Below are 26457 nucleotides of genomic sequence, written 5' to 3'. Positions count from 1 at the left end.
TATGTAAGTAGGCACGTTAATGGCTGAGATGCGAATTTTTTGGTTTTTGTATTGATTTTTGTCGGTCAGTTTGTATGGCAGCTATACGATATTGTGGTCCAATCTGTATAGTATATTTGGAGATTATAGGGTTGACTTAGACAATAATTTATGCTAAATTACGTGTCGATATTTTGTCAAATAGAAAAGTTTTTCATACAAAAACTTAATTTTTATCGTTCACTTTGTATGGCAGCTATATGTTTTAATCTTCCGATTTAGAAAAAAATATTTGGATATTATAGCAATAACTTAGGCAATAATTCACGCCAAATTTGGTAAAGATATCTTCTCAAATAAAAAAGTTTTTCATACAAAAACTTAGTTTTTATCGTTCACTTTGTATGGCAGCTATAAGCTATAGTTATCTGATTTGATCAATTTCATCAAAATTTGTAGCACTATTTCAGACAATAATCTATACCAAATTTCCTGAAGATATCTTCTCAAATAAAAAAGTTTTCCATACAAAAACTTAATTTTGATCCTTCACTTTATATGACAGCTATATGCTATAGTGTTCCAATAATACAGATTTCTACAAATGCCCAGTTTCTTGGGAAGCCAAAGACATGCGCAATATTTCAGATCAATAACTCAGAAACTGATCGTGCCTTCGCTAGTTATATGTGTAAGCGCCTGTAAGTATGCTTGCTCACGTTGTTTTCTGCTTGTTTATTACAAAATCAAGTAAATATATGCATACATATGTCATACAAATGTGTATAGCCCGCATCCTGTAGAGAAAATAACGCAATCTGTTTGATAAATGACGTACTAACTCAGCTGTCAGCGGGTTAGACTGCTACCGCCCGCTAAAGTTGCACAACGGCACACGCGCAAAGGCAGAAATGTGGCAATTATTTGTAGCAGTGTGTATGTACATATGTATGTATTTATACATTTATGAGTATACATGTATGTATATACTTATGTGTAGTTATATACATTTTTTTCATAAAAGCTGTATGTGTCCGTCTGTATGTCCGCATGGTGGGTGCCTATTGCGAATGTATAAACAAAAATTTGATGGAAATACGCAATCATACATATGTGTATGTGTACGTAAACATATTTAATATAAATAACTAAAAGCTACCTGTCGTGTGTTGCAACAAGTTGTTGCTTAATACATCCTTGGAAAATTTGAGTTTCTAAAAAAAGAGATTATGCTTATGTGCAGCTATGAATCAAGTTTCACGAAGAATGGAGTTGTCAGATTTGAAAACAAGCAAAGTAATTAACTTCGGCTCTTCGAAGCGCGAGCATTTTTTAATGTATAAAGGGGTATAATGGATCTTTAGCCTGAATTTCATCGATCAGTTTGTATGGCAGCTATATGTTATAGTTGTCTGATCTGAACAATACGTTCGGAGATTATAGTTTTGTTATACACAATAATCTAAACCAAATTTTGTTATGATATCTTGTCAAATAAAAAAGTTTTCCTTACAAGAACTGGATTTTGATCGATCAGTTTGTATGGCAGCTATATGCTATAGTGGTCTGATGTCAACAATTTGTTAGGAGATTATAGCATTGTCTTTCGCAATAAGATATGCCAAATTTCGTGAAGATATCTGGTCAAATGAAAAAGTTTTCCCTACAAGGACATCCAATACTTGATCGATCAGTTTGTATGGCAGCTATATGCTATAGTGATCTAATGTCAACAATACGTTCGGGAATTATAGCCTTGACTTAGAAAGTAATCTTTGCAAAATTCTGTGAAGATACCTTGTCAAATGAAAATGTTTTCCATACAAAGAGTTGATTATTATAATGGTCCAATATCGTTATTTTCACAAATCAGCAGCTTTTTGGGAGAAAAAAAAATTTTGTGCCAAATTTCTAAAGTTTACACAACTTGTAACATTGTTGAATAAAATCTATAATTTATTCGTCGCCTTCCTTTTGGATGTGTTACAAACATTTTGGCAAACTTAGTACACCTTGCTTAATATACGCTTGTTGAGGTATAAAATGAGCCGTGGTCCCGAAATTACTTGCCAACATATGACTTCTTAAAGTTTTAGCTCCAAATCAGCAAAAAATATACAATATAACTATAACAGACAATTATTTACAACGAAAAGAAACTTTACACTCACCAAAAACCCGCTCTACCAAAATAGCCTAACCTCAAATGTACTGCAGAGGCAGCCAAAACTTATGTTAACTAGGAATTGCGTGGATCAGTGATAGATAGAAAATTGAGGCTTTGCATTGCGATCTATAGTCTATTGTGCCCTCTCCTATATCACAATTGGTCACATAGATCCAACATTCTAAAAAATTCCAGGAGTTTGCTGTACGCGACTGAGGTGATATGATCCCTGTTCACGTAGATAGCACCTAGGACCTCGAGTTTGCTTCTACAAATTGCTGGAAAATCTATCTAGAATCAGGTGTTCTACGGTTTCCTCTTCCATGTCGCCCATGTTGGACAAGTGCTTCCTGGTTCTGCAGTGCGCAGTATATAGCGCGACAAGGAGGCGGAATTTGTCTTGGGGGAGGTTGATCATTTCTTTAAACCTTGCAAGGTTGTACCCTCCCAGTGGTAGCTGGACGTGGTGCATTCCTGCTGCCTACTGTCAGTGCCGTTCTCTCACCACTCTTTGTGAGTGATAGCACGCTGAAGCTGTGATTCGAGGTCCATCACTTAGTAATCTAGTATCACCGAAATTTTTATTCAAAAGTGGTTATAATGAGGCACTACTAAGTTTCGGTATGGAATGGAAATTTTAGTGTATCTGTTTCATCTTTTAGACATAAGTACCGTTGTCTGAATAGTTTATTTTCATTTATAAATACATATTACATAGATTCAAAGGCAAAGTTAGGTGGGCACTACCAAGTCTTGACATGCATTTAAAGAAAACGTATGAAAATACTACCAAACCGCCTGACGATCGGTTATTTGTAATCAAAATTTGTCATCAGTCCAAAAACTATCTTCCAAACTATGCTAGAAATATTTCATGCCGACGCAACAACAACAACAAACATGAAGAACCTCTAATATTGGATAGTCGAAAAAGTCTTTTCGTATTTTGTCAATAGATGTCGTTGCGGTCGTACTTGTATATCTTCAGTGCTACCAATCACAAATATACGAGGCAAAGTGAACTTTAAGCGCCATATTATTATTGAGATTATTAAGTAGAAACGCGGTAAATGCTTCGTGTAAGCGAATTTCACGGAATTCCAAGGAATTTCAGTCTTCTCAGAGTTCGGCCTTCCAAAGTCCTCACAGTTTGCTGCTGAAAACTATTTAACGAAAAGAATTCGTAGACGATAATTTATGGTCTAACATAAATTGTTAGTTTCTTCAAATAAATACAACAACAATTACAGTCATTAAAGCAAACATAATGAAGCAAGAAATATTGACACAAACATGCGCACAACACGCATGCAACGTAGGAGTCTGTGAAAGCGGCTATGACTATGAGAACGTTGAGCGCATATATGTATGTAAATGTGTAGGTGTGTGCGTGTGGTCATTATAAGGCGCTTGATTTGACTCATCAACATCAGTTAGGCTAACAGCAATTTAAGCCGCATTTGCAACAAAACTACACATACACACATACATATACATATGTATATGTATAGTAGTATGTGTGGTAGTTGGCTCAATAGCTTCGATATGTGTGTGTGTGTGTCTGTATTTGCGCGCCGCCTTGTCGTAGCACTAATCCCGACATTTTTATCGCCGCACGATTGAGCCATCAAATGCGCGCGCCAGGCGGCCACAACAACGACCTTTGTGGCGTGGCGGCGCGGCAAGTCAACTGTAGCGCTGGCACCGCGGCAACTTAACTGCTTATTGCATGTTGTTACGGTTGTTCTTTGATTGCTTGCATGCATTTGGCGCTCGCTCTAATGACGAAGTCGAAGTCGTAGTCGCTACAATAACAACTACAATAGCTGATATAAGCGCGCACACCACCTACTCGCATTTCCGGTTTTGTATGTTTGTATAATTTTTTTGTTTTGTTTTTTTTTCTTGCATTTTGAGTGAATTTTGACTTGCGTTTCAGGTTCACAGGTTTTTTCTCCATACCTTTTGTGGTTGCTTGCGTGTGTTAGCGTCCGTCATTTCAGGGGACAAGTCAATTTTCAGTCAAAATACAGGCAACAACATTGCAAATAACAACAGCAACAACAACAACCACTTTAATAACAATGACAGCAGGCGAAAGAGCGTATTTCCAGTTTCCGAAAAATCAAAACGGCGCAACAAATGACTACCTTGAGCAGCCAGAGGGGGCAACGTCAATTGACTACCACGAACAAAAACACAAGCAGATAAGAACGCAAAGCAAAAACAAAAACATGAAAATCAAAAACAGAACACAGCAGCGAACAACTAACGAACGGCCGTAGGAATTATGAAGATATTAACTTGGCCACACACATACGAGTACCAATGCCCAGAATCGACAACTGTGCCTTGCCGCCACGAAAGGCATTACGAAATGCCAACAGCGCAGCAGTAACAACCATACAACAATACCAACAACACAAACGCACACAAATTACAGCAAGCCTAAAGTGAAAGATGGAAATATAGACATTTAGATGGACGGACGGCCGACCGACGACCGATCGCCCCAGCGGCAGTCGCTTATTTGTGCGGTTGTCTGTTGTGCCGCATGTGCCTGTGCGGCGGCCACCGTCTGTGCGGTGCCGTAGCGTGCCGGTAAAAGGCGAACACACACAAATTGTGCCACACAAAAAGAAAAATGCTCGCTCGGCACAGAGCAGAAAACGAGTAAAACAAAACACATTGTCGAACTAACGAGTAGTGAACGAGCGAAAGATCAAGCGAGCTCCCAAATACAAACACACATACAGTCACTCATGCATATGTATGTATGTATGTATATTGCATGCGGGGAGTTACGAGCAGGCGAGTGGAGCGCGCAGTCACTGGAAAAACAATAACAAGACAAAGCTTTAAACGCGACACAAATCCTTATGCCATATACGAGTGACAAAAGTTTCGGGTTATGCAGAAGATTTGCCGAAAATTTCATCGAAACGATTGATAAATGTTTTGACTACTCGTCGATCGTTAGTAGAACTCGCTATTTTCAATGGACTAACTGGTGTAATAAATTTTTCAACTACTCGCCAATCGTTAGTAAAACTCGCTACTACCAATCTGTGCTGTCATAAATGAAAATAACTTTTAACTGTGGATCTCTGTAGATCCATATAAGCCAACTTCTAAGATACGGTATCTAATACTTTCCTACTATTTATATAAGGAGCGAAATACCATACATTTTGCTCGGAAATAAAGAAAGAAACCCCTTCAAGTAGAATGACTGCGACTACAAAAGCCTCAAGTTTGATATCTTACTAATGAGAGTTCCCTTCAAGGAAGCAAAGGAAGGCTTTTCTATGGTACGAGAGTTCCCTCAAGGGGGGGTAAAAGAAGCCTTTCTAAAGGTACGTTGAACATGAAGTCGGATTGAATCGTTTTGGGGTTACTTCACATTTTATTGTTTTACATTTAAGCGAACTCAATCTCATCCTATAGTTTTCTGGTCGAACTTCCCTCTGAAGTCCTCACACTTTTGATATCTACTCTGACACTAGTGGATCATAAGATTATGATATGGATTGTCTTGAGCACAGGAATCCAATTGGAGGTCATTCATTGATTTCTAAGACTGTCTTTTTAGCATGCTTCCAAGTCTCGATTGACAATGAAAATGGTATAACAGATATTAATTTTCTGGTCGAAATCTTCTCCGACTTTTATACAACAGTTGAAGAGTATTCAAACCTTTTGGTCGATTTTTTGAAACTATTGGATCTTATGATTAAGATATGAAGTGTCTTGAGGACAGGAACTCAATTGGATATTTGTCATTGATCTCTAAGGATGTCTTCTTAGCATACTTTTAAGACTCTATTGATAACGAAAATGGTATATCAGATATTAATTTTCTAGTCGAACTCTCGCCGACTTTTATAAAACAGTTGAAAAGTACTCAAACCTTTGGGCTCGATTTTGAAACTCAGTCTTTGGAACAATTGAATCTTAAGATCAGTTTTTTCGGGACAGTAACTCAGTTTTTGGAACTATTGACTCTTAAGATCAATTTTTTCGGGACAGTAACTCAGTCTTTGGAACTATTGAATCTTAAGATCAGTTTTTTCTGGACAGTAACTCAGTTTTCAGTACCCGGGGTAGCAGAGGAAGAGGAAGACCTCCACTCCGTTGGAAGGACCAAGTGGAGAAGGACCTGACTTCGCTTGGAATAACCAATTGGCGCCACGTAGCGAAAAGAAGAAACGAATTTAACTGTTCAGTACTCTTTAAATCAGATCTTGAAACTATTATCTAACTCTAACGGACGTCTTCTTGGCTTATTTTCTTAAATAGTATTGCATGTACTAATGAGTTCAACGAACATTCGGTATTTATCTAATGTATGGAGAGTCTTCACAGTTTTGCGATCGACTGTGACACCAAGGGATCTTATGAGCACTTCGACCGGATAGAAACTCAGACGGAGATCTGTCATTGAAAGATGCATATTCGGAAAAGATTTTTCTTACATTGATTTTGTAGTCAAACTCCGACCCCTCCGACTTCTATACAACAGATCGAGAGTCCTTACGCTTTTGAGATCAACTCTGTATCTATTGAATCTTATGAATAGTCCTTTAGTTGTTATAATCAGTACTTTCGGTGCAGTAACGCCGTCGAAGAGCTGTTACTGAACTGTGAGGAACGTTTTTTCCGCATAATTCCACAACTCGATTGCCAACGTAAAAGGTATACATATCAATGCAACTAACTAAAATGCCGGAACAAGATATTCAAAACAACAATCATGGTTTCTTAAAAAACTGCCGTTTCGACGCCTAGGCCGACCGCGCTGAGGAGCAAGCTTCACATGCGCGCGACTCTTACTTCGTACACACACACATACAAATGTATAAAGTATTATAAGAAAGTACGAAAGTAGTTAGACACGACGGTGTGTGGCAGCCTATAGGTAGGTAGGTTGGCCGGTCGGTAGATAGGTAGCTAGCCAGGTATGATGCCACACTCAGCGTGCCACCAAATGTTAAACGGCATTGTGTGCTGCTTCGCTTACCTTCTTCGGTGAAGGCAGCCAAGTGCATGTGCCGCAACACTATCTACCTACAACACGCTAAAAGTAAAAATCGAAATAACAACAGCAACAACAATAATAACAGCATATCAGGGCAAAACCCAAAAGCAATAAGAAAAATGACAACAACAACAACAAGTACAACAACGGTAATAGTAAATGCCGCGTTCCGGGGCACCAATGTCGATCGGATCGACAGCAGCGCGGACAATGGCAACAACAACAATAACAGCAACGACAACGGCACCAACGATACGAAAGCAACGGCAAGGCAGGCATTAATAAAAATAATAACAACAACCACAGCGCAAACGTTGGGGGCAATAAAGACGTGAACAACCGCACAGCGCAATAATAAAGACATTAAACTGTTAAAAAGCAACAGGAGAGTTGATGTTGGCGGCGACCGCCAAGCGGCAAACGAATACCACTTACATGCACACTTGCACATGCATATCTACATGCAACTACGAGTACAATCTGGCAAAGTCAGCAGAAAAGGGAGTCAAGGGAGTCGTGGATGTTGTGACGTTGCCATACGGAAAAAACACGAAAAATAAGAAAATTCGTATAAAGCAGATAGCAAAGCAAACGCTATGGCTGTGTGCATATGTTGTTGTTGTTGTTCTTGTTGTCGATGACGTTAAAAGCCAGCAGAAAAAAGCATGTTTGTAGATTGCAGCAGCTGCGGCCACCGCACGGCAAAGATGTCGTATCTTAATAGCTTTATGTGGGCGCGTTTTAGGAGAAGGTGAACGAAAGCAAGCAAAGAATGTTTGTAACTGAGAAGTCAGCAGAATATTCTAGCATGTTAGAGGAAATATTTGTAATGCTGTAAGTTCTTTACTTTTTTGTACGAAAAGTGCGCCGCGCTGTTGTTGTCTGTTTGTTTTTATAGCCATTGCGCGTGCAGTATGGCAATGTACACACTGCATGCGCTTAGTGGCAACACTGCTGATAATATTTTGTTTGTCGCTGCGCAGTTTTGAATGCATTAAGGTGCGTAAACAGTGATTTACGGAAGTGCTTTTTGTATGTAAAGGATTTTGTAACACTGTTGAGAATTACAGTTTTTTTTTTATTGAAGCAAAAAACAAGAAAAAACTTTAATTTTTGCAATGCCTAGTTATAATACACTCAAAAGTCTATTTTTTATAGCAAAAAAGGTTATAAAAAGATTTTTATATTGATTTTGATCAGTCAGTTTGTATGGCAGCTATATGCTTTCGTAGTCCGATTTGAATAATTTGTTAGTGAAATGTAGCACTGCTTTAGGCAGTAATGTAAGCCGACTTTCGTGAGGATATCTTGAAAAACAAAAAAGATTTCCATACAAGCACTTGCTGCCGATCGGTCAGTTTGTATGACAGCTATATCCTATAGTGGTCCGATATGAACAATTTGTTAGTAGAGTGTAGCGCTGCCTTTGAGAATAATGTATGCCGACTTTCGTGAAGATACCTCGTCAAATGAAAAAGTTCTCCGTACAAAAACTCGGTTTTGATCAGTCAGTTTGTATGACAGCTATATGCTATAGTAGTCCGATATGAACAGTTTGTTCGTAGATTGTAGCGCTGCTTTAGGCAGTAATGTAAGCCAACTTTCGTGAGGATATCTTGAAAAACAAAAAAGTTCTCCATACAAAAACTCGGTTTTAATCGGTCAGTTTGTACGGCAGCTTTACCCTATACTGGTTCGACATATCTGATCTGTATATCACTGGAATCTAAAATATTTGCGACATTTAATAGTTGTAAGCCCTTAATTTCAGCTCCAAGCTTTCAATCACTTCACCACACTAAGCAATTCCCAGCTAATGGCTGTTCGAGGGCAACTGTAAACAATAATTCAGTGCTTAGTTTCGAAAGCTTTGTGCTGTACAGTTCTTAACTATGGACTAGATCTTCCACACTGCAGATAATACTTTATGAAAGACCTCACAATTAATGCCAAAATCGTTTTGTGGACGCTCAAATCTCTTAATCCTTCTGGAAATCCAGCCAGCAACTTCCGAGAATACCGAGAATACCCTTGCGAACTTTTACTCACCTAGCAATAACTGTGTGGTCGTAATCTGCCCTAGGCAGTAGCAACTCAACACATTTACCTTTAAAAATACACACACGCAGTACATTGTATATGCATTTTTATTGACCACAAGACCGATCGACGACTGTCCATACGAATTTACGAATTTGAGCTTCTTAGAAAACACACCGGGCGTTCGTTGCTGCCGTATAGCATCCAGAGCAATAAATTCATATAATACCTGCACGCCGCTATTATAGCTGTTGTAAAGTTGAAAAAGCGCAAAAGAAGATCAAGCGCGCCTTTGCAGGAAATCCGCTTATTTACGAGTATAACCGCGTATCGCCGCGTGTGAGCGAAAAATTCAGCTTTTATATGGACCGCCGCTATCATAAACCACAAAAGGCGCAAGCTTAGTTGGTGATCAACATGGATATAAGTACATACATACATACATATGTATGTATAACAGCGGATATTTACTCTAATATTTGTTGATATGATCAGGAATTTATATGCCATATGATCAAATTTGAACCGGACTGACAAAAAACATACATACATACATATAACCCACTATTACATATTTTTTGTCATTTACCTTAATGACTTGCTGATATGATCATGAATAAATATGGCATACTATCTGATCAAATTTGAACCGGACTGCCAACAAAACTATAACAGTGGGTGTGCTCTAATGCCTTGTTGATATGATCATGAATATATGTATGTACATACAATATATGGTATACCATCTGATCAAATTTGAACCGGACTGACAAAAAATATATTTTAATACAAAAACTTATTACTAGTTCTTATCCAAATTGATTAGTTGGATCTAAATATCGTAATGAAAACTCTTTCTTTGCCATATCCTGACATTTTCACATGATTTTTAATATGAACTCTTAATCAACATTTAAATGATTCTCTTACACGTACTCTTACGCATGATCGTTTGCTTTCAATTTGTCGCTCACTTTCATTTTGTGAGATTTTTGAGAGCGCGCACATACACATGCATGTATTTTGATATTTTACATGCACACAACAAATGCTACAACAATTGAGCATAGCATCAGCAGCTGTTTCACGAATACCATACTACATACATACAAACATACATACATACATGTGTACATATTTTGAGACACTGAAAATTCTTATATGTCAAGCTGGGTGGTCTCATGCTTGTCGTCGTTGTCGTCTGGCAGGCCTGACTGCTTTAAATTGCTTGCTTGCATTGGCATGACAACAACAATAACTCATTCGAAATGCCTATTAAGACCCATGGCGACACACATGCTCAAGTCACACACACACACACGCACACATACAAACACAAAAATACAAAAAGTAAATGTATCAAGTACTCCTACACAAAGTACACGGTGTGTTTTGTACTGAATTTCACTATAATCACCACATTTGGTGCATAAATGCGTGCCTATATATATTTGTATGTACATATGTATGTATGTACAATACATATGTATGTATATATTTGTTTGTTTGGTTGTCTGTCGTTCGATATGGATCTGTCAACAGGCAAATAAAGTTAAATGTGCGTGTCATTTGATAGGCATAGCAATGAAAGTAAAGCAAACAAAAAACGGTGTTTGTCATTAATTTGCATAGTTATCGATAACATAATATAAAAGTTATCGATAGCATAACAAAAATCTGTCGATAACATGATCGATAAACCCAAAAAAAATTGTGTTTATTTTCATAAAAACATAACATAAAATTTATCGATAATAAAATCGATAAATGTAAAAAAAATATTTTGGATATTTCTAAAAAAAAAACATATGCGATACGTCACAGCAACAACAAGTTATATACTTGAACTCATAGTTATCGATAACAAAAGCTATCGATATGATAACAAAATAATAATTTGCATGGTTAGCGCTAATACAATATAAAAATTATCGGTAACAAATAAAAAAAATAACGATAGTAAATCGATAAACCAAAAAAATTTTATGATGTTTACGAGAACATAACATAAAATTAATCGATAATAACATCGATAAACGTGATAAAGAAATTATTTTGAACATTAAAGAAAATAACCACATGCGGTACTTCACAACAACAAAGAGTTATGTATGTTTGTATATATGTATGTATATAATTGAACTCAATACAAAAATTTATATCGATAACACATTGCATATGCCATCTCTAGAAAGCGAGCAAACAACTTGTATATGCCATTATTCATTCATCATTGTTATCGATATCACAATATAAAATTTATCGATAACATAAAATTTTTAACGATAAATCCAAAAATTTTTAACATATATTTATAGAAACATACAGTATAATTTATCGATAAAAAATCGATAAACGTGATGAACAATTTATTTTCAATATTATCATAATTTTCATTTCATCTTTCTACAAGGTTTGGCGTTTTGTAGTCAACTTCATAATACCGCATACAACTTAGGCGCAATAAAAGTAGGCTAACGGTCTCACTTGGCAGTGCAATACAAATAGCAAATAATTCATTCTGAGCAAATTCCAAAATTACAAATTTTCTGAATATTCTAATTTCGTTATGTCTATAAGCTCTAGCTAACCAAAATTGTGGGCTCTATTCCTTATTAGACACTAATTAATATCTGATTAGGTAGCACTGATTTAATAGCGTATCAACTTTGTTGAAGGATACCAAATTTGTTGTGAAGTCATTAAAATAAAACGAATCCTTTTTTGGCTTTTATTTCATTTAAATTCAGGAATGCTTTGTTCGTCGAATTTGACGTTTTTGTTTCAGTTAAAAATAAATCAGACCGGATGTAACAATTTTGCTTACTTTATAACTATTAGCTTACTTTTATTGGTCTTGGTTTGTATTCAAAATAAATTTTTTTTCACGTTTATCGATTTTATTATCGATGAATTTTATGTTAAGTTATTATAAATATAAACAAAAATAATTGTTGTTTTTGTAGTTTTCGATTTTGTCATCGATAACTTTTTATGTTATCGATAAATTTATGTTGTGTTATCGATAACAATGAAAAATAATGCCATTTCAAAATTAAGTTTGTATGGATAACTTTTTTATTTGACAAAAGCAACTCTATAATCCTTTATCTTATTTCAATTTGCAAACTTTCTGACGTCTGACGTCAATTAATGGCGAAAAAACACACGCCGATTTGCAAAGCTTCATACATAAATATTTTGCGAGACTTGCATAATGAAGAGTTGACCGCACAAACATGCATAAAAAATACAGTTTTTTGTCAACGCGCTAGCTGCTCTCCAACCAGTAATTTATATGTATGTGCATACGTATGTATGTATGTATATACATACAAATGTATTGGTATGTATGCAGGCGCCCCACCTTCATTAAGGTAGCACAATAACGATAAATGCAGGCATACGTGCGCAAATAGCCCGTAGCAACAGACAACAGGCAACAGCCTTCCTAAATTACCACAAAAATTTATAAGTATATTAGACACTTATAAAAAAAACCAGAAAAATATTCATTCAATAAAACATGCACGAACGTTAGCGCTGGGCAGTAGCAAACGCCGCCACAAACGGACATACAAAAATGCCGGTAAGCTATAAAATAAAATTTGAACGATTTGGTTTGTGAGTTTGTTTATACCCTAAACAGGGCTACTATTAAGTTTGCCACGAAGTTTTTGGCAACCAGAAAGAAACGTCGAACACCCTGTAAAATACATATGTTTATATGCCAACTAGTCATTCAGTTTTTGAGATATCGATCTGAAATTTTGCACACGTTCCTTTCTTCACAAGAAGTTGCTCATTTGTCGGAATCGCCCATATCCGATCACTATAGCGTATAGCTGCCATACAAACTGATCGATAAAAATCAAGTTCTTGTATTGGAAACTTTTTTATTTGAGAAGTTATCTTCACGAAATTTGGTGCGAATTCTTTTTCACAGTAGTGCTACAATCTGATAATATATGGTTCAGATCGGACTGCTGTAGCATATAGCTGTCATACAAACTGATTGATGAAAATCAAGTCCTTGTATGGCGAACTTTTTTATTTAACAAATTATCTTAACGAAATTTGGCATTAAGTATTGACCAAGACAGCGCTATATTTTCTGTACGTCTGGTTCAGATCGGACCACTATATCATATAGCTGTCATACAAACTTATCGATAAAAATCAAGTTCTTGTATTGGAAACTTTTTTATTTGACAAGTTATCTTGACGAAATTTGGTGCGAATTCTTTTTCACAGTAGCGCTATAATCTCCGAACATATGATGCAGATCGGACTACTATATCATATAGCTGCCATACAAACTGATCGTTGAAAATCAGAAATCATCAGCAAGGTACTCGTATTAAGCCGCCGTATTAAAGGTTTTTTCTTGTTTATAATTGTTTTTATATTTTTTCTTCACCGCTGCTTCATTAGCGTGGCTGTTGTTATTATTGTTGTTGGTGTTACTATTTCTATTGCTCAATCGCAACTAACAAGAATTCAAAATTTACGCTTAATTGAGTTGTTCGCAAAGCCGATATTTATTACTTGTGTGTAAACACATACCTGAGCACACAAATTTGTTTGTGTATGTGTAGTACGTATAGCCACAGCGACAAAACGTGTGCCGGTACACAAGTTGAAATATATTCACTACAATTGTACATGAACCCATGTGAAACTAATCATTTATCATTTTATAGCGTACGCTGTGTGGGGCATTAAGCTCAGCTACACGCTTATAATTATGCAGCACATACATATGTACATACATATAAACATACATAAGTTAATTTTTAGAAGGCGCTGAGCGGCGGAGCTTAGAAGCGCTGCTAGTTGGCTTCATTGATATGTCAAAAACTGTAGAAATATATTTTGCTATTGTTGTTGTTGTTACGTAAGTTGGCTTGTGATAAGTTACCGTTGTTGTTGTTGTAGAAATGTAGAAATATATTGTGTTAATATTGTTGTTGTTACGTAAGTTGGTTTGTGTTACATTACTGTTGTTGTTGTGTCTCTTATGAATGTTTTTGTTGTAGCTAAGACTTATGCTGTTCTTGTACGTAAGATAAATGTTGCTGTTACTATGTCTAACATTAATGTTATTGTAGCTAACTTTAATGTTGTTGTTATCTACAGTATTGATGTTGTTGTTGTATCTAACATGAATGCTGTTGTTAGCTCTACCATTTATTTCGCATCTTACATCAATGCAGTTGTTGTTGTTGTAACTCACATTGTTGTTTTTGTTGTTGTGTTAGCTTTCATTTTGTTGTTGTATTTAACATAAATGCTATTGTTACCTCTGACATGAATATTGTATTTTAAATCAATGCTGTTGTTGTTGTTGTACCTAACACAAATGTTATTGTTGTTGTATCTAAGTGCTAATGTTATTCCTGGCATGAATATTATATTTTACAACAATGTTGTTGTTGTTGTTGTTGTTGCACGTAACATCAATGTTGTTGTTGCATCTAACATAAATGTTGTTGTTGTTGTACCTAACATGAATGTTATTGTGGTATTCGACTGAAATTTTGTTGTTGTTTTTGGAATTGTTGTTGTTGTTGTTGTTTCTAACATGCATATTTTTGTTGCATCTGTAATTACTGTTGTTGTTGTAGCGAGTTGCCGACTGCCTGTGCGGTCCAGCTTTTCAAACTGACAGCCGACAAGCGCGCGCACATCGATTATACCGCCATAAAAACACATAAATATGTACATGTGTATATGTACATATATGTGCTTGTGTGTGTGCGTGCTTTTGCCTTTCTAGCGCTTAATTATTTCTAATCATATTTTTTTTCTTTTTTATCTACAATTTTTATGCTTTTACTACAGTCCATTAGTTAGGCTGCCAAAACAGTACACATTTCCGTGCATACAAATTTACATCCATGCACATACAATATGTATGTACAAACATAGGTTTAATTATTTGTACATATGTATGTGTATGTGTTTATGTGTGCGTGTAGTAAGACGCTAGCCAACCAAACAACGCCGGATATCATCATCAGCATTGCCGCTACAGCCGACTGGGTGGTCCACTCGCTACACAAACACACTTACATATGTATATGCATGAGCGCTTTCTTTGCTTTATTGCTTCAGATAATGTTTTTGTTGCTCTCTGTTTTTATTGTTGTTTTTGTATTGTATTATTAGACGAGTTATAGTGTTATTGCTTTTGATATTTCATTTATTATCATTATTATTTCGGGTTTTTGTCTTTTACTACAGTTATTGTTATTGTTGTTTTTGTTTTTGCTTACGCTTGTCTTTGATTCAATACAACTCATTCAACAGTTAACGAAAAAGAAAATGAAAATTACGCGCTTGCTGAACTAAAAGCGAGTAATGCATATTAGAAGCGTGTGAGAGGTGAGGAGAGAAGTGGGAACTGATTAGAGATGAGGAAAGATCACTGATTTTATTACCCAGTACATGTGGGAATGCTGCACATCTGACCGAACTACACATACTTTTGTATATGCATACATATACATATAAGTACGTGTAGATATGTACATACATATATGTACATACGTATATATTTAAAATTTGTAGGACAATCACGTCCCTCTCACAAAAATGGCTTTTCCATTAGCCTGTGTGGCATTCGTAATGGTTTTTAAATTGGCTGATCTTCGTTCTAATGACAAGTGCTTAATTTTTTCTCTTGTTTTTGTTGTTGTGTTTTTTCTTTTTTTAGTAACATCTTTGATTATCTGTTTTTATAGTTTCTGCGGATTAGAACATGAGCTTTAAAATAACTAAATTGACTCGAGTCATGGGAAAATAAAACGAAGGAGAAACAAGCAATAAACTAAAAGGTGCCTCATTAGTATCTGAAGCACGTACATTCCGCCATAGATGTGATATACATACATATATATGTATGTACATTTGTGCATACGCTTACATAACCTCTTAAATGGACTGAGCGATCTGTCAATCTTCGACTCACTCGTGAGCTTTTGAAAATGTATTTAAATTGTTTTAAGCTTAGAAGCATTGGAGATTTCGAGTAAATGTTTTTGTCTTTCTACACACATTGCAAACTATTACATCACAGAACCAATCCAACTGGACGATTGTTTTATTGTGAAGCCCTATAACTTATATGGACCCGCAAACTAAGTACCTACTGCCTTGCGAGCTTCCTTTTTTATGCCTTTCGTGTGTAACTATCAGTTAGTCTGGGAAAGGAAGGAGTTAGGCACAAAAACTGAGCTCCTTCACAAGTATACTTTATATGTCTTTCATGAGTGACTAGCAGCTAGCCTGAAGTATGGAGTTAGGGACTAAACCTGAGCTCATTCACATGTCTATTTGTCTACTTGGCTCTAACGGATTGGTGGTTTCGTCCGCTACATTATCAAGCAATGGCTACCCCAATGTCTGCAGTCTGAGTGAAGTTCAGAATTTGATATATAACCTTCTCTGAATACCGCTTTGAGATCAAATTCCTAAGTCTTTATCGTTCCAACCCAACTCTCTCTAAAACTCCCAAGCACTTTCGAATAATCAGATCATTGCCCACATTCCAGGTCATCTGAGGTAAAACCGTTTGGTGTAAAAAAATACAGTTCAGCAGAGTAGTTCTTGGGAAGTCTAAATTTCCTACGATCCAATATTATCTAAAACAATTCTTTGGTAAAGCCAGACTATATATGCTATATCTTGAAATCGACCAATTTGATAGTAGTAATTTGAGAACAAAATCCTAAGTTTTTATCTCTCCAACCCAACTCTCTCTAACACTCCAAGCAGCTTCGAGAAGTCAGAGCGTTATCTACGTTCTGCGTCATCTAAGGGAAAACCCTTGGTTAAAAAAAAAATAGAGTTCAACAGGAGCGTGCTTTCGAATGTCTGCATTTCTTGCAATCAATCGATATCTCAAACAACATTCTGGCATATCAAGGCGAGGTACCTTTAGTTCGATCAATCTTTTACATATTGCTTAAGCTTGGGGAAGTCTTTAACCTCAATGCATCGCATGGCTGAAGTATTCAGTCACAGAAGATGTCGCTTCAAAAGTTTAAGTGGATGTAGACCGAAAATACACAAAGTTCTAATCTATGCATAATGCCTTTCATTGGGGGTGCTTTTTTACGTGACGGGTCCCAAGCACAGCAAACAACCCTGAGAAGAGATGATTCGCCTCCTCATTTTAGCTCGCCTTCAAACGAATGTTTTTTGGCTACCTAGAGGATACTTGGTCGGAAACCGGTCGAAGTCGTGAGCTGCTCAGAGAACTTCTACACAAGGCTCCAACCATTAATGCACCCATATAGAGATGTGATCCATCTATTACTGTGCTATCTATAAACTAACTATATCGACATGCCTTGCAGTTTCGGAAGCCTGTTAGCGGTCGGTAGGTTTTTCAAAAAAGTTGCTCTAAATTTGAGGTTACTAAAATCGCAGTTCTTAGTTCTGCTTGGGACTCTAACCTTTTTAAGCTTTCCTGTTACACATTGAAAAATCGGTTCGGGAAATGAGAAGGAATTTTCAAAGCACCAATTTCCTAATCTGAAAAATAGCATATTTAAACACCATGACTCCTTGTCGATTTTGTCGGAAAACGTTTCTCCTGTTCTAAAAAGAATTATAATAAATACTTTGAGACTCTTTTTCAATTCAGATGCAGAACTCGATGCTAACGAAGAACTCTCGATCAAAGCTAAAGCTGCCAGCTCGTTTCTTTTCTTATTCTTTCCGTTTGTATATCCGTTTGTTCGTAAGTTTGTGGGTTCTGCTTTCTCATAAGTAAATTATCTGCTAACCTGAGTCTGAACAAACCTAACCTCAAAAATGTTTGGTCAATCTTTTACATCTTGCTTATAGCATTGACAGACGGCAGCGTTAAACCAGATTAATTGCATTTTTCGGGATTAATTCAGGAGTTACCACAGCTAACTCCGTTGCTGAATCCAAAAATAACTCTCAAAATTTTAGGGAGTTTGTGAGATTTTCGTTGGCAACATTGTTAAAAATGGCCAATTTTCATCTATTGTGAATGAAATACAAGCAACCCTGACAGCTGTTTATCAAATTCTCAATATAATATCAATAAAACTTCTATGTTATGATGCAGTTTTAAAAATAATGTGTTGATATGCTTTTGTAATAAAAAATGGTTTGGTAAAAATTGGTCGGCTAACAACCGTAATGTTTATCTTCTATCAATTTTAATTGAAAATATTATAAAAAGGACAATGAGCTGTTTATGAGAGTTTCAAACTCGCATAGCTGCCGTCTGTCACCTACAAATTTGGATCTGATTAAGTGCGCAGTTAATCCGGATTAACGCTGCCGTCTGTCAAGGCTATTAAGCGTTTGCTTGTTGGGAAAGTCTTTAACCTCAATATTGCCTTAATGCCTTCAATCCAACGATCAACCTTCAATCAATATCATATAAAGATACCTGAAGTATTGTGATTTGAAACACAGGGATGCTACTCAAGCACAAAAAATAGTGTAAATAAGTGAAATAGGTCGAAACTTAAAAGAAAAAACAATTAATTTTCGCAAAAAATATACATATGTAGTGATGATGTAAGAGATCGTCAAAATGTATGATGAATTACCGATTTCTTCTAATATATTTCTATATAAAAAAGCAAGAAATGAAGACAATAAGAACTGTCTCTGCCAAAAGAAAAGCAGATATTTCCAATTATGCGCATTGTATTTGCTTTGAAAATAAGACGTCTAAGGTGTATGACCGATCGACCACCTAACGATCGTGTCATAGTGCGCACGAACAAAACCAAAAAATTCCTCGTATTAGGGATATAAGCACAAAGCAGCAGAGCAACAGGCACACAGCCTGCATGGAAGACACTTCAGGGTAATTGATTTGTGCGCAGAACGTGCATTGTCCTGCGTAGATATGTCTATTTATGTATACGAGTGTGTTTTGCAGTGCTGTGCACATGCGTTTGATGAAAGATCCGGGCGATGACACACCAATCGCACCCCCGACAGTTGCGTGCAATGCATGACAACAACAATACAACAAATAAGAAAACATGAAAGGTGTCTACTAGTTGCTAGGTGCATTTGCAACGAAACGACAAACACAATTAACTCGGACAAAAGCGACGAAGCAACGACAACTTAATTCCACTGAGTACCGCCTAATCTGCGGAACGAAAGGACGATGTCCGCGCGGTGAGTTTGTGCGTAGTGTATGCTTATGTGCGCTCAATACCGAGAAATTGACGGAAAAACAGGCAAAGTACAAAAACAATTAAAACAACAACAACAATTAAACGTTAGAAAATACATACAAATACAACGAAAGGGAGTAGAATTCAACGAATAGCTAGAGCGCTGTGGCACCAGCGTCGCTGTAGCTGCTCGAGACTTCAAAGAAATGACGTCTAAGTGGAAAATGGGCATATTAGGAATTCTTTGTAGGCGCATCCGCATGCATGTTCGCATGTTGTTTTCCAAAGTAAAATGTGCCGCCAGCGGGAGCGAGTGAAATATTTCGAATTCGGAAAATTGCAACGAAATTAAGACCTCGAATGCGCGCACAGCACGACTTCTATGTTCGTCCGCTGCAACGCAGGCGCTGTGAGGTGAGGTGTTGCGAGTGCTGCAAAGTGTAGTAAAAGATGGGAAAATTAAGTAATCGGTTGGTAGGCAAGCAGGTAATGAATTGCTGCCGAACAACCATACGAAATACATAGAAGCAGTAATTGAAATGTATCTTATATTCTTGAGTCTGGCGCAACATGTGCTGAATAACAATTTTTTTCCATTTTGTGTTTAGGTTCTACATGTTTTTGGTTAAAAAATCAATGGAAGGTGAGGCGGTGCCTGCAAACACCTGCGCTCTTGTACGTTTTTAAGACGAAATATGCGCTCATTTACGGTACTTCGTACTTTTTCAACGATTTCTTGCGAGTTTAAGTTAGATTGAGTTCGAGTTCTATGTCGCTTACCACAGAACGATGTAGCACACTAGGACTGCTAAAGACTTTTCGTTGTGAAGCCGAAGGGCATGACAAATCTACTTAAGCTTTTGATATCCCGAACAAGTTTTACGATGTTTGTAACATTTAGCAGAAAACGTCGACGATATAAATAATAAGCGTGACGATCTGAGTCGATTTAGTCATGGCCATCTGCCTGTCTGTACATACATACGTGAACCTCAGTTTTTGCGATAGCGATGAATTATTAAATCCTCTCCACGTCCTATCTCACCAAAAAGCTGCTCATTTGTCGGAACCACCGATATCGGATATAAGCATATAGCTGGCATATACACGGACCGGTTTTAGGCCACCGGCTTAGGCTTCGCATCAGATAGGAATCGTCATTCTACGTGAGCGGTGTACCTACTAAATGACACCCGTTCTTCTGGCATGAATTTTTCCCTTGACTCGTTACTACTTTCGCATTACTTCAGGGCACGTCCAAGATGGACTTATTACAGGCAAGTTTTTACTCTCCCACTGTCTATGGATGCCTAGGATTTTGTAGCCAGCATCAAGCTATTTGGCTCACCTGCTCGACTCGAATTCTCCGGGACCGGAAAAAATCTACGTCCATGTTCAGTTTTTAGTGCCTAAAAAATATTCTACATATGACGCAATTTGTTGCCAGTTTTCGTCACTGGTAATCATGTTTTGTACTCGCCTTTTCATATCGAGTTCTTCAAAGTGGGTTTTAATGTTCTCTTTCCATCGTCGGCACTTAAAAAAGGTATGGTTTGCGTCGTCTAGTGGCTCGTCTCCGTAAATGCTTGTAAGACTTTCTTTTTTTGCCATGTTGTGGGGGTATTTCAGGAAATAGCCGTGGCCGGAGAGTATCTGTGTTAAGTATTAGTTCACCTCGCTGTATTTCCTACTGTGTTGGATCTCTATATCTTTTATTAAATTTGGTGGAACTACTTTCTTTGCGCTCTCTCGTCCACCGATCTTGTCAGAGTTCAATATTATTTGTGTTTTATGTTGGACTTCCAGATGTAACGAACCTTCGACCTTACTGGCTACAAATTCATCAAACTTATGAAAATATTAATAATCGATATTGCACACGGAATTCGACCGATTGTGACTTCCGCTTTACTTATTATATTATAATTTCAAGCCACTTCTTGCTTTTGGAACCTCACTAATTTCTTAATTCTTCTTATATTTACAGGGCAAAGCGCGAGGGAACCGCACCGCTATCTACCTACGTTCAGTATTTCAATCCCATCTCGAATCATTGGGTAGTTCGGTACAAAAGCATGCGGGTAAAATGCTCTTCGTGGCCATACTAGTGTTAAGCACATTTTGTGTGGGACTGAAGAGCGCACAAATCCATTCGAAAGTACACCAATTGTGGATACAGGAAGGTGGCCGCTTAGAATCTGAACTCGCCTATACACAAAAAACGATCGGTGAAGATGAGTTCTCCACGCACCAGCTAATCATACAGACGGCGCAAGATGCGAATGCGTCGGTGCTGCATCCGCAAGCATTGTTGGCGCATCTCGAAGTGTTAAAGAAGGCGACGGCGGTGAAGGTGCACATGTACGATACGGAATGGGGTTTACGTGATATGTGCAATTCGCCGACAACGCCAAGCTTTGAGGGTCACTACTACATCGAACAGATATTTAAGCATTTAATACCGTGTTCGATAATAACGCCGCTGGATTGCTTCTGGGAAGGCAGTCAGCTATTGGGACCGGAATTTCCTGTACAAATACCGTAAGTAGCGTAGTTAGCATGTGAAACTATAAGTTAGAAACTGCAAACCTCGGTTATAGTACTAATTACTACGTTATTTTTCGATACTTTCCACAGTGGCATTGATAAGCGCATCATGTGGAGCACAATGAATCCGTCGAATCTCGTGCAGACGATGAAACAGCAAATGAGTGATCAGAAAATACCATTCGACTTTGATATGGTGGAGCAGTATATGAAGCGTGCCGGTATTACGGCTGGTTATACGGAGAAGCCGTGTCTGGATCCCAAGAGTGCTGAATGTCCGGAAACGGCGCCGAATAAGGATAGTCAGCAACCACCCGATGTCGGTGCTATACTCACTGGCGGCTGTTATGGCTATGCCACCAAGTATATGCATTGGCCGGAAGAGCTCATTGTCGGCGGTGTACAACGCAATCGCTCCAGTCATTTGCGTAAGGCGAAAGGTCTACAAACGGTGGTGCAACTGATGACCGAGAAAGAAATGTTTGATTTGTGGAATGAAAACTATAAAGTACATCATATCGGTTGGACACAGGAGAAAGCAGCGGAGGTGTTGAATGCGTGGCAGCGTAATTTTTCCAAGGAGGTTGAGACGCTATTGAAAAGCAATCGACGTATATCGAATAAGTATGACATTTATGTGTTTTCATCGGCCACATTGGATGATATACTGGCCAAGTATTCCAATCCCAGTCCGATTAGTATTGTAATTGGCGTAATTGCGACGGTAATCTATGCTTTTTGTACGCTCATACGCTGGAAGGATCCGGTTAAGGGACAGAGTAGTGTTGGTGTAGCGGGCGTACTGCTGATCGGTTTCTCGACCGCTGCCGGTTTGGGTCTTTGCGCGCTACTGGGTATCGTTTTCAACGCCGCGAGCACGCAAGTTGTACCCTTTCTTGCGCTCGGCTTTGGCGTTGATCACATTTTTATGCTTACCGCTGCTTATGCGGAGAGTAATCGTAAAGAGCAGACGAAATACATATTGAAGAAAGTCGGACCGAGCATACTTTTCAGCGCTAGCGTCACATCGGGTTCATTCTTTGCAGCCGTTTTCATACCAGTGCCCGCCTTGAAAGTGTTCTGCCTACAAGCTGCTATTGTTATGTGCTTCAATTTAGCTGCTGCGCTACTCGTTTTCCCCGCCATGATTTCTTTGGATTTGCGTCGACGTACTGCCGGCCGTGCGGATATCTTCTGCTGTTGCTTTCCTGTGTGGAAGGAGAAACCGGTAGCGACAGCTGTGTGCAACACGCGTTACAACAACACTAATCGCCGTAATTCTTATGCTGTGAAGAACTGCAACAATCGTTCCACTGCCATGTCGGCACAACAGCCACAACTGAAGCACCAAGAGGAAGCACTACTTTCCTGCGCCGAGAAACGCATGCCATCCTTTTCGCTGTCGAATTTTGCTTTCAAATACTATACGCCATTCTTGTTGCAAAGCTGGGTGAAATTCTTAACAATCAGCACATTCGTTGGTACGCTAGTCTTCAGTTTATACGCCTCGACGCGTCTACAAGATGGACTCGATCTGATCGATCTGGTGCCGAAGGACACAAATGAGTTTAAATTTCTTAATGCACAAGCATCGATGTTCGGTTTCTATAGCATGTATGCGGTGACGCAAGGAAATTTTGAATATCCCACCAATCAACGTTTGCTGCATGAGTACCATGAGGCTTTTGTGCGTGTACCACACGTTATTAAGAATGATAATGGCGGTTTGCCCGACTTTTGGCTCTCACTATTCCGTGATTGGCTAATCAACCTGCAACGCATATTTGACCGTGAGTTTAGTGAGGGACGTCTAACGCCCGAAGGCTGGTTGCCCAATGCTACAAGCGATGCTATACTGGCGTACAAATTACTCGTGCAAACCGGTTATGTTGATAACCCTGTAGACAAAAGTGGCGTCACACAAAATCGTTTAGTCGACAGTGAGGGCATAATCAATCCAAAAGCGTTTTACAACTATCTGTCAGCTTGGGCCACTAATGATGTATTCGCCTACGGTGCATCACAGGTAAGTTCAAGCAAAAATGGATATACATATAGCGGTAAAATAGCTATAATGTTACTGTTTTCCATATTTTAGGGTAAATTGCATCCAGAGCCACGTCACTTTTACCACACTGCCGGTGAATACGATCTCAAAATACCGAAGAGTCTACCACTGGTGTATGCGCAGATGCCTTTCTATTTGCATGGACTGAACTGCACATCGGAAATTAAGACGCTAATTGGACATATACGTGATTTGAGCGTGAAATTTGAGGCGCGCGGTCTACCAAATTATCCATCAGGTAAGCAGGCGGTTAAAATGCTGCATGAATACCTTTATGCTATAATATATGATGATAAAATTTGTTGTGGCAGCATTCATGTAATATTTTTTCTTTTTATTTCTTCAATTTGCAGGCATACCCTTCATATTCTGGGAACAGTACATGACGCTACGCTGGTCACTCGCACTAATACTTTGCATTTCGCTCGTCGCTGCTTTCATGTTGATCTCAATATTGCTGCTTTCTGTTTGGGCTGCCGCTTTGGTCGTCTTCAGCGTCGTCGCATCGTTGATACAAATATTCGGCGCCATGACAATACTCGGCATAAAACTCTCAGCCATCCCTGCAGTGATACTGATATTAAGTGTCGGCATGATTGTCTGTCTTACAGTGCATATTTCACTGGTAAGTTTACAGCAACACTTTAAATTTTTGGTTGAACTTGTAGTTAACATTTCATTTCTTTAACGTAAACAATAGGGTTTCATCACTTCCGTGGGTAATCGCGAACGTCGCATACATCTCTCCATGCAAATGTCACTCGGTCCACTTATACACGGCGTACTCACTTCCGCTGTAGCCGTATTTATGCTCTCTACCTCACCCTTCGAATTCGTTATACGTCATTTCTTTTGGTTACTCCTTGTTGTGCTGTGCGTCGGCGCTTGCAATGGACTCGTACTCTTTCCTATTATCTTAAGCATGTGCGGTCCTGAGGCTGAACTGGTGCCACTCGAACATCCAGATCGCATTTCAACACCATCCCCTGTAATGGCGCGTTGCAAACGTGCCAACAAAACGGTGGTGGTGCATGGTGGTCGCTCGTCACGTTCCTGCAGCAAGAATATGCATCATCACAAGGATATCAACATTAATGATCCCTCATTAACGACCATTACCGAAGAGCCACCCTCATGGAAATCCTCCTCATCATCCATACAAATGAATAACGAATGGAATGGCGCCAATATGAATATGAATAATGCGCATTATGCCACAAATGGCGCGCCACAACAAATGAACAATTACAACATGAATAATTACTATATGCATCGGCAGCAACCGAATTACATGCAGCAGCATCATCACTTTCAGCCAGCACCGTCAGCACCACCGGCACAACAACAGTGTACGCAACAAAACATTTATGGTGCGCCCACATTTCATAAACCAACACATCCAGCACAGCAACAACAACAGCAACATGCGCATCATCAAACGCAGCAGTCGCAGCAGCAGCAGCAGCAGCCAAACCCACCACCAACAACGTCAACACAACACAGCACGCATACGCTTGGTGGGCCACACGAAACGGGTAACTTTCCCGAGTTGCAGAGTATCGTGGTGCAACCGGAAGTCACTGTGGAAACGCACCACTCGGACACGAACACAACAAAAGTAACCGCGACGGCGAACATCAAAGTGGAATTGGTGACGCCAGGTCGCGCGGTGCGTAGCTATAACTTCAGCAGCTAGCGGTCGCGTTTGGTTGAATGTACGTAATAGGCGCTTTAGTGTAACGGGTGCATGTATTTATTTGCTTAGTTAAGTAGTTGTAGTAGTTGTAAAATTAAAGCGGTGCTACATTTTTTCCTTACGCACAAATATCGCTCGGCGTAATGCAGTTAAATAGCACTGGTCGTCAAGTGCACAAAAATCACTAAAATTCATTTTCAAAATAAATGCAGCAGTGCAAGCAAGGAAATGTCAAAGCGCACTTTGAAGTATTTGTGTGGTGCTGCCAGCCAACAGCTGAGTTATGTGTACATAAATGTTAAAACAAACGCTGTGAATTCTTAAAGCAAACATTGTGAATACTTTGTTTGGTTTGTTGCAATGTTTGTTTTGCAATGTAAATAATTCACACATAGTTTTATTTAATTTTTTTAAATTAAACTAAAACTACGTTGTACATAAGTATTTAGAAATTGTAAAATGGTGTAAAACAAAATATATTTTTTTGGAATGCAAAATTAACAAAATTAATTTTTTTTCTTTTTAAAACCGGCCAATATTATGTTTGGCTTGTTGCATTAATTGTTTTGCAGTAATAATAATTTATATTTAGTTTTGTTTAATTTTTTTTTAATTAGACAAACACTTCGGTGTAATAAAAAAAATATATAAAATTTGCACTAATGTCAATTAGATAATTTTTTATTAAATTTTCATTACAAAATAAAATTTTCAAAAATTGAGAAATTCTGTATTAGT

At 38.1% G+C, this 26457-nt stretch overlaps 1 protein-coding gene across 1 annotated transcript in view; it reads left to right on the top strand.

The window, feature by feature from the left end:
• The window catches only part of LOC126754923 (protein patched), a 32486-nt gene extending 6241 nt beyond the window's left edge, over positions 1-26245 (top strand). Inside the window, exons 2-6 of the mRNA XM_050467130.1 lie at positions 21396-21949; positions 22046-23981; positions 24054-24261; positions 24377-24648; positions 24724-26245. Coding sequence (XP_050323087.1) covers positions 21396-21949; positions 22046-23981; positions 24054-24261; positions 24377-24648; positions 24724-25719 — 3966 coding nt within the window. The 3' untranslated portion in view covers positions 25720-26245. The remainder of the gene's footprint in view (positions 1-21395; positions 21950-22045; positions 23982-24053; positions 24262-24376; positions 24649-24723) is intronic.
• Positions 26246-26457: the final 212 nt, after the last annotated feature.

This window comes from Bactrocera neohumeralis, chromosome 4 (assembly GCF_024586455.1).
Source record: "Bactrocera neohumeralis isolate Rockhampton chromosome 4, APGP_CSIRO_Bneo_wtdbg2-racon-allhic-juicebox.fasta_v2, whole genome shotgun sequence".
NCBI classification, from domain to species: Eukaryota; Metazoa; Arthropoda; class Insecta; order Diptera; family Tephritidae; genus Bactrocera; species Bactrocera neohumeralis.
The sequence above is the reverse complement of the archived record's forward strand: the minus strand, read 5'-3'. Positions and strand labels throughout refer to the sequence as shown.